The sequence below is a fragment of the Belonocnema kinseyi genome, chromosome 3 (genome assembly GCF_010883055.1).
Source record: "Belonocnema kinseyi isolate 2016_QV_RU_SX_M_011 chromosome 3, B_treatae_v1, whole genome shotgun sequence".
Lineage (NCBI taxonomy): Eukaryota > Metazoa > Arthropoda > Insecta > Hymenoptera > Cynipidae > Belonocnema > Belonocnema kinseyi.
In genome coordinates, this window is record NC_046659.1 from 162,048,933 (window position 1) to 162,059,468 (window position 10,536).

Here is a 10,536-nt window from a genome sequence, read left to right on the forward strand (position 1 = left end):
CCCCAATATTTCAAGGTTTTTTCTCCTCTAGAACCACTTTCTTTTTTTTTTTTTAGTCACGCTACGCTCAGTCTCGACCTGATGAGTTATTATATATTTCTTCATTAATTGCTAAACCAATTACATCTTTTTGTCATAAATATTGGCTGCCTCCACATTCATTTTTTCCCATTTTTATATCTTTCATTATTTCAAGACACTGCAATAACGGCCTGATGACGGCCAGACAAACGACGAAAATTGCAGAAAACACTTGAGTGTTCTCCGTATGATGCTCAGATATCAATAGGCGCACATGGCACTCATTTCTATTAAGAGAATTACACTCAGAAAAATGTTTGTTTGAATTCACATCATTGAAAGGAACAAATATTTTGCTTCAATTACAAAAAGGTTAAAGACATGAACAATATTTGCCTTACTGATTGGAACATAATTTATTTAGAGCAATTTCTTTGATTTGAATAAAAAATTGTCTTTTATTAGACAATATATTTGTTGAAAATCTGTTTATTTGAATTCATACAAATGTTTAATTGATTCAAACAAAAAATACAGTGCAAATCAGTGCTACAAAGTGCTGCTGGTGTGTAAAGGCGCTGTAGACAGGGTTCCTCACAATACTAACCTGAAAACTCAATTTATTGTTTTATTGGAAAACTTAAAATTAATTGAAAAATGTACGCAATATCTCTCATGTTGGAAATGCTTGTATTTTGAGGCTTTACCTTGGATTTAATTGAAGATTTCTTAGGTGAGTAAGTCTTCTCCAATTATTCTAACCTTCTTCTTTATAAAGATGATTTATGAAATCGATTATGTTTTTATCAATTATAATTATCGCTGTATACTTAAAAGCAGGAACACTCATGTAAATTCAATTCATATGTCTAATTCTGGTTGATTTATAATTATTTTAATTTATATTTTTTTAGACTGGATAAGTGTTTCTGCTTTTACATATACAACGATAATTATGATTAACAATAAACATATTATCGAGTTTAAAGATTATTTTATATAAAGAATGCTCAATTAGGAGGTTAAGTTTAAACAAAATTTACTTAATTTGAACAAAATCTGTAATTAAATTGAGAAATATACTATATGAAATGTAAACAAAGATTTTACTCAATTTAAACAAGAGATCTATATAAACTTACCAAAAATGTGTTTGCACTGAATAGATAAGGACAAGCCTAAAATTGATTTGAATCAAACAAACATTTGTTTGACCCTATCAAAGAAATTATTTGTTTGATTCAAACAACATTTATTTGATTTAAACCAACATTTTTCTCAGTGTGCTTATTTAATACTTTTTGATTGACATTGTATGACAATGAATCGAAATTGCATAACAAATCATCTTTTAAGACTTTGAGCAGCCTCGCCCATCGGCCAATTTCACTCGTCATTTTCAATAAGATCCAATCCAAAACAAGTTGATCTGAATGTTTCATAAATAACTCCATCTACCTCGCGAATTTCTTGAAAAGATTGCTTGCTTGCAACAACTGCTACATTTGTCCGACAATTAAACACCAACGTCAATGGCAGACAGAGAATAAGGTGCAACGAACAAAATATTATCCAATTATCCACCACATAATTTGGTATTTGATGCATATTTCAATTATTGCTCCTACAGTAATTAACATAACTGTCATTGGTAAGTAATGTTTCTTCTATAAATTCTTCTAGAAATAGCTTAGAACATTGAAAAATTTCCACACGGTCCATGCATATTATTTTTCGCTACAAAAGAATGTAATGCTGCGGTATTTTCGTTTACATATTTTTTAAGTAATAAAGTCTTTCCTCATTTTTACATAATCATCAGACGAACCACTGTTTAAATAATCGTCTATCTGATCATTTTTATCTCCTCGCATTACATTCATACCACCAACTTTAGTCCCATATGGATAAAGTATTGGACAAGTCCAAGGTTAAACATTAGGATCCACCAAGCTATTTACAATTTGCAACGATTTTACACAATTATTATAAATTGCATGCTTCTAGAATTTCACCTTCTGAATTAGTATTAAAAATAGCAGCTAGCCAGATTTAATGCTTTATAGAAATTTCGTGTTTCGACCCTGATTTAGAAATCTAAATTGGCAGCGGCACGAAACATAGCGATGTATCGAATTACTTAGGCCTTAGGGCCCCGTTCGATTATCCCTCGGTCAGAACGAATTTATGCGCGTACCGCACTTTCATCTCGCGCGCGCAGACCGGTTCTCTCCACACGGCAATATCTCCAAGATCGCGATCGTGCATTCTAGGTTTGTAGGGGAAAAAAATTAAAATAAAATTTTTTTTAAAAGGATACTATATCTTGCACTTCCTTGATGGTGGGATGCACAAGGGATGTGCTCAAACTGCACACATCAATGATTATTAAGATCTCCTCTTGAATGCAAAGTGACACTTTTCGCGGATTCGGCGTCTTTGAGAATGTTCTAGCTGTACAGACGAGTTAAAAATTACTCAACCTTTAACTTGTTTACAAAATTGACAAAGAAGGGCCCACTGTCTAATGCATCACATTTCAGACCAGGATTAATTGTAGTGTAATTTTTCTGTCAATACTACACCTCAAGTCTCAACGACAGAAAGAGAACTAGATATCAGAGCTACAGACGAAACAAGTATATAGAGAATAGAATGTCAATTAAGTCTTTTTTCCATCAATAGGAGACATCAGGTCTGAACTCTGAAGCCGTGAAACGGGTGCAATGCGCCACGCCTATAATAGTAGAAAGAATGTTTTCACATTCGCGTAGTGTGAGTACACGAGTCGTCGTCAAGTGGTGTAAGTTCCATTTTTGTTACTATATCTCTATCTACATATATTCCATATTACAGTACCGCGAGTCAGTAGCCTCTAGGTTATATGCATACATGTATAGTCTATATGCAGTGTGTAAAATGTAGATAAGTCCACGTGCGTTCACAGAGCGTATTAAGCGTACGCGTTTATTACGTATGTATAATACTGGGGGGGGGGGGGGGGGGGGGGACACGTTGATGCCGGCGCGGCGTCGCGATGTCGCCATGTGGCGCAACACATTTTCAGGTGAAATGTGAAGATGTGCTAGCTCGCTCACTCGCTCGCATTTTAGTAATGTGGCGCCACCGTACGGCTCTTATTGGGCATCGTGGGAGTCACATATAGACGGAATTAGATATTACTGGGCCACCAGAACTTAGCCGTTTCTCAGAAAAGGCAAGATTACCATTTCTATTTAAGACCCTAGATCGCATTCACATATGATATACGATAAAGAGTTAAATACCACAAGTGCATGTCAGATAAAGACCATCTAAAGATAAATATTTCAGGAGTACAGATCATGTGAGACATGAGAAAAACTCCCGGTAACTGCTACTACTTTTCCCTAATTGCTCGAGGCGCTCGCAAGCCAAGTACACATATGTAGTTCAAGCATTGAATAATAAATTTTTAAAAACTGTTTAAAGTAGTAAATATACCGGTTTTCTTTGTAAATTAAACCACATGGTTTTCTTTCAATTAATCTTGCTCAGTAACTGTATAACTGCTTCATTTAGTTGCAGTGATTGACACATATGTCTAGTTCAATTAAAATAATTGCAGCTAGTGTTCATTCTGAACAATCTGGTGATTATCACTGGTGAAAATTCTAGCTGCTTCAGCTAGTGCCTATTTAGAAAAGCAATCTTTCCTCTTTCCCCATTTAAATTATCGAAACTTTCTCATGTACGAAAGATTTGAAACAACTATCCATTGAATAATCAAACAAACTATTACTAGTAGTAAATGTAACTGTTTTTACAGTAAGTTTAAGCATATGGAACGTTTTCGATCAGTCAGATTCGGCACTAACCATCAACACTCAGAAAAATGTTTGCTTGAAACCAACAATAATATTTGTATGAATTCACATTTGATTCGAACACAAAATAAAATGTAAATAAGTGCTACAAAGTCTATACTAACTATTTATTCGAGTGCTTTGATGCTTTTGCGGCGATTTGTGATGCTAACGGTTTTAATTTGCTGAGATCTTACAAATTAATTGGAAAATGGACTCAAAAAGTCTAGTATTGAAACTGAAGTTCCGAACGTTCAAATGAACGAATTTTTTGACTGATAACTATGTAAACTATAAAAAGGGCTAAAATGTTTGTTTATTTTTCTTGGAATTCATTCATTATTGAAACAGAATTATAATGCACATTTAAAATTGCAGTTGGAACAATATTGATGGGTAAAATAAAAATGGGGAAAAATATTTCGTTCATTGGAACGTTCAGAACTTCAGCTACAACCTTTCTTTATGAAGATTATTTATGAAATCGACAATGTTAGAAATTAACCAGAATTAGCAAAAAAAAAAATATTGATTGAAAGTAACTAAAAATTTGTTCAAGCCAAATAAGCAAGGACAAACAAAACACGTCTGCATCAAGCAAACATTTGTTTGACCCCATATCAAAGAAATATTTTGTTTCATTCAAACGAACGTTTATCTTCGTGTAGTTAAAAGAACTTTTTCCAGTGGCAGCAAGTGCCCGTAGATAAGTAAAACTGGCAATATTTCGGACCCATCTTAATTACGGGGAATTTCGCATGTATGAAAGAATTACCCACATGAAAGTCCATCAGGTTTCACGACTTAGGGTTGGATACTCTATGTGGGTAGACAAATGGATTCGTTTCAGAACATAACACAATAAAGGAAAAATGTGGATCAGTTTTTGCAGCTTGTCTGTATTATTAAATAATGATAATAATAACAATAATAAATAATCCCTCTGAGACAAAAGCATTGCTCCCATCAACGCGGAACTTAGAATATAGTATCTGCGCCGGTCTGTCCTCTTATTTTCATAAATTTACTGGAAAAAAAACTTGTAATTCTTCGGATTTGGAAAATGAACCAACCAAATTTTTCATGGAAATGACCCTGAATTTCAAGTCCCATGAATTGTCGCCACCTCGACACCTCCACTGTTTCATCTGCTGTATCATTGACCTTCATCAGAAAGAATGTGGCTCTTGCAACATGATGCTACAGATAGTTTTTATCTGCTCAAACGAAAAATGTGTAAAAGCCTTCTTCTTCATCATCATCATCATCATCATCATCATCATCATCATCATCATCATCATCATCTTTTTCTTTTTCTTCTTCTTCTTCTCGTAATCAACACCTTGCTGGCATCGTGTGAAACTGCCAAACTAACTAACTGGAATAACTCGACATATGCCAGGAGATTATACTACAGTGCTTTAAAGAAGGACCGAGCGAGCGAGCGAACGAACGAACGAGGGAACGAAAGAAGGAACAAACTCGTAATCAAAACACCTAATTCCATAATCTTGTGAATACATTAGTCTCGAGAGATATGTTTGTTTGAAATATGTCAATATTACGCGAATGATAAGAGGCTACTATTCAAGTTGCAAACCGATTTTCTCATGGATGAAGGGTCCTTGGAACTCTGAACATGTATGGAAGCCACGCGCGATTTTTTCACTCTTATCCAAGGTCTCTTTCCGAATCTTATCGAATCTTGCAACATATATCCCACGTTCGACAAGATCGACCACCCATAGGTCTTCCCCCTTTTCGGATTTACTGACACTTCCTGTCCCCCCAAAAATCCCCCCTCCCTCCCCACCCGGGTCACTATATGTATGTCTTCTTTTCTTTATAGCGTTCTTTCTTTTCGATAAGCCTATCATTTTTCTCATCCGGTCGACTAGACTAGACTAGACTAGGTCATGGTATAGCCCTTATTAATTGAATGAATGAATAAATGAATGAATGAATATTCGCCGAATTCGGTGCCCGCATGGCGGGATTACTAATCTCCCTTTTAGGCCGATTGTCGACTGAAGAGCCGGCCAAAAGTCCACCCAGTTCGAAGACCTGAAGAGTCACTCATATACTTAAATTGTTAAATGAGGAGGCAGACACGCAGACAACTAAGGCTGTAATGCTGTAATTTATCGGCCTTGTTGTACATCATTCAGAGCTCGATTATAATCTTTTCTTTAATCATCATTTACATCTCAAAGTATTAAATCAAGAGTATATTTTACGTATACATATATATATATATATCTATATTAACGATTTCCTGACATTTTCACATTATTTCCATAAATTAAATATAATTTATCGGAAAACTGTGCCAAGTATGAAAAATAATACAGCTAAGAAGGCACATTGACAAAATTGTGTTTCTTCAAAGTTGTGTATGTTAAGAAAAAGAAAAAGAAATTTAACGAAAGTTTCGATCTTTTTTATATGAACTATGATTACCGCACAACTTTGACATTATGTCTTTGTAGCTTCATTGCTTTTTTTATACTTTATTTTATTAGACTGAGCTTGGTTCTTAGCACTTTTCCAGAAGGTTTTATATCCAAAAAATACCATATTCCACAAATAAATGTTTTGTTTAGCGACGTCTCTTTCATTTTAAACTGTCTCACTCTCTTTTCACCAATATCATTGACAAGTATTTTTTTTAATAAAAAAAAACCACGAGGAGACATTAGAGACACCTTGAAAACGAATCGAGTATAGTATTTAATTTTATTAATCGACCAAATTGTTCGTTTCTCTTCTTATTCTTATCTTCTGTTTTTTCTTCTTCTTCATTATTAAATTTGTTTTCAGAGTTTATTCATTTAAACAGAGGAGTTCGTAGTATAGTTTATTGCTCAATATCAAGTACTTAATGAACAATAAATAAATATTATATGATAAAAAAGCGCTTACTACCTTAAAACGACGTTTATTTACTCATATAAGATAATGAAACTCAAAGTTATTTTCTCAAAAAGTTGATTCACTGGTCGGTTGAAATGTAAAGAAACAGAAAACGTTTGTAATACATATCTTCGAATACGAGAAATTTTTCTTTTCATTTTCTCTGTGGCATGTCTTAAAACTGTTTTCCGATAAAAAAAAACGAAAATCATCACTTAAGACGTTATTCTTATGAAATCCCTTGATTTAAAAAAAGAAGAAGAAGAAAGAAATTTCCAGTTTCTCTTGAAAAACAAGGGAGACTTTTTTTAATCGAAAATAATTACACCTTTCCTTGAAAATCTTTTTTAATCAAGGACAGAAATAAGCAACAAGTCCTTTTTTCCAACATTCGGATAACAAGTTTCAATTTCTAGCCAATTTTTAACACATTTCGAGTAGAAATATATTTCATTTTCAACAAAATAGTGGAGTTTTTAACTGAATGGTTGAATTTTTAATCAAAAATATTAATTTTTATTCAAAAATATAAATTTTATTTAGTTTGAAAATAAAAAAGTTTAACGTTTTATCAAATTGTTGAATTCACAACCCACGAATATCAATGTTCAAACCCAAAAATTTAATGTGATAAGAAACAGTTGCATTTTCAACCAAAGAGTAGAATTTTCAAGCCAACCCGTCAATATTTTGGAAGACATTTGAAATGTCAACAAAAAGTTTATTTTCAACCAAGAGAAATTAAATAAAAAATGGAGTCATTAAATTTTCAGTTGAAGAAAAATAAATTTTTAAAAAACTAGTTAAATTTTCAACCAAAAAGATAAATTTTGAACTAAAATGAGGAATCTCGAACCAAGAAAAATTAATTTTTAACGACCAAGTAATTGAATCGTCTACAAACAAAAGTTACAAACTAACAAGTGCAAAATAATTTGCTACAAACAATGGAATTTTGCAAAAAAAATTCAAGTAAATACTTGAAATTCCTATTAAATTGCGAATTTTCTACTTAAAAACTTTATTTTTAACCGAAAAATAGACATTTTTAAAGAAATGGTAGAATTTCCAAATAAAAAAGAAACATTAAACTTCAATCAAAAACAGGTGTACTTTCCACCAAATATGTAGCGGACTTTTCAAGCCAAAAAATGAATGTTTTAGAAGACATCTAAATTTTCAAGAAAACTTTTAGTTTCAACCAAGAAAGATGATATAAATAATGAAATAATTAAATTATCAGTAAACAAAAAAGTAAACTTTTAACAAACTAGTTACAGTTTCAGCGAAAAACATGAATTTTCAACTAAAATGATGAATTTCAAACAAAGAAAACTAATTTTTTAATGACGCAGTAGAAACGTCAACCAAAATAAACCAAATTTAAAACTAACAAACAAACAATACTTTTCTACAAAACAATGGAATTTTGGAAAAAAAAATTAATTTTTAATTCAATAGTTGAAATTATTGTTAAACTTTTGAATTTTTAAACTAAAAAAATTAATTTTCAAATAAAATTTCGATTTTTCTCATAAAAAAAAGATGAAACTGTAATAAAAACCAGTTGCATTTTCAACGAAATAGGGGAATTTTCAAGATAAATAGATGAATATTTTAGAAGACAGTTGAACTATCAACAAGAAAGTTTATTTTTAACCCAGAAAGATAATATTTTTTACGGAAAAAGATGAGTTTTCTATCCAAGATAAAAAATTGTCAACAAGAGAGTGGAATTTTTTTTTTACCAAAAACGGTTTTTTTTTTAAGCAAAACAATGAGTTTTTAAAAAAATTAAATTTTCAACAACAAAAATGGTAGAATTTACCAAAAAAAAATAATTTTTTATAAAATAATTGAATTTTTAAACAAACTGTCGAATTACAAAAAAAAATTGACTGCAATAAAAACCAGCTGCATTTTAAAACAAATAGTGGAATTTTGAAGTCAAGCAGATGAATATTTTAGAAGATTATTATTTTAGATTATTTTTTAAAAAAAGTTCAACAAAAGAGTGGAATTTTCGATTAAAAAACTGTGACATTTGAGTAAAATTAAATTTTCAAGAAAATATCCAAGATAAAAAATTTTTTAACACGAGTGGAAACTTGACCAAAAAAATGTGGATTTTTTTTTTACTAAAAACAGTTGTTTTTTTAGTAAAATAATAGAATTTTTTTTTAAATTCACCAAAAAATGGTAGAATTCACAACATTTTTTTTTACAAAATAATTGAATTTTTAAACAAATGATCGAATTTCCAAAAAAAAAATTATTATATTTTCAACCTAAAAAAAAATAATATTTTTTACGAAAAAAATGGATTTTTTATTCAAGAAGAAACAAATTTCCACAAAACAGTGGAATTTTCGATAAAAAACTGTGACTTTTTAGCAAAATAATTAAACTTTCAAAAAATTTATTAAATTTTCAAACAAATGGATGCATTTCCAAACAAAACAAAGATTAAACTGTAATAAAAGCCAGTTGCATTATCAAGCCAAACTGATGAATATTTGATAAGACAGTTGAATTTTCAAGAAGAAAATGTATTTTCAACCAAGAAAGATTACATTTTTTTCGAAAAAAGATGAATTTTCTTTCCAAGATACAAAATGTACAAAAAAAAAAAACAGTTACAGTTCGAAGAAAAAAACAAACATTTTAGCAAAATGAATAGTTGAATTTTTAACAACAAAAAATTAAATTTTCAAGAAAATAGTCCAATTTTTAAACAAAAAAAGATGAAGAACAAAAAGAAAGAAAGAAAAGAAATGAAACATTGACTATCCGTAGTAGAGATTTGAAGGAAAAAAAAAAAAAAAAAAAAGGAAAGAAAAGAAAAAAGTAAAACTCACCCGAGTCCGAAGGTGTTTGCACTCCCAGATGTTCCAATTTTTTGAGATGATAGCAGTGATCGCTGAGGGTGTATCTGAGATCCGTTGTCTCTTCTTTGACATTGACATTGACATTGGCACTGCTATTGACATTGACATTGACATTGACATTAAAAATGGAATCGCTCACTATCCGTTTTCTCAAAGTTCTCACTAATTGTTGGCCCGTCACAACACTAATTGGTACCGCATTAATTGCACCTTCCGACAAACACTCCGACAGCCTCTCGTTGATGCTGATCTGATCGTGTCTGAAAATCGGTGGCTCATAATCAGACTCAGTCTCGGACTCTTCACTGCTCTGCGGAGTTTCCGGCCTCGGCGAATCCCCATCGCTCTCCAAATTCTTTGTCGTTCGACACTTTGGTTGTTGCTGATTCTGTTGAATTTGTTGCTGCTTTTGTTGCTGCTTTTGCTGTTGCATCTGTTGGTGCGAATTTTGAGGAATCGGCTCGGCTTTTGGTATCAAAAGACTTCTACCGGCAGGTACTTTTCTGTGTATTTGTGGGTCGATCTTTGTCGCCAAGGTACTGTTGTGTTCTTTACTGATGCAGAGGCCGGCCCACATGCAGTCATGATGTCTAAGTTCGCACGACTCCATTATCTGATCGTCCTCGATACTGGGCAGACGATAGTCGTAATCCTCCTCATCAAACGGATCCTCAAATTTCGAACTTTGGGAATATTCGAGGGGCAAATAGTCAAGGTCGAATTTCTTCCATACGTCGACGGACACGACCGTTGAGGTGTCCAGGGGCTCGTCCAGCAGGCCCATATCCGTGCAGTCCCACACTGGCACTGGCATTTTGTCTGCGGAAAAACAACCCTCTGTTAATCAAAAACACCATCATACCAAAATT

The 10,536-nt window shown here is 32.3% G+C and overlaps 1 protein-coding gene across 1 annotated transcript in view; it reads right to left on the reverse strand.

Moving 5' to 3' along the window:
- Positions 1-10,536, reverse strand: part of LOC117169695 (transcriptional regulator Myc-B-like) — a 33,906-nt gene that overhangs the window by 14,985 nt on the left and 8,385 nt on the right. The window contains exon 2 of the mRNA XM_033356182.1: positions 9,638-10,486. Coding sequence (XP_033212073.1) covers positions 9,638-10,486 — 849 coding nt within the window. The remainder of the gene's footprint in view (positions 1-9,637; positions 10,487-10,536) is intronic.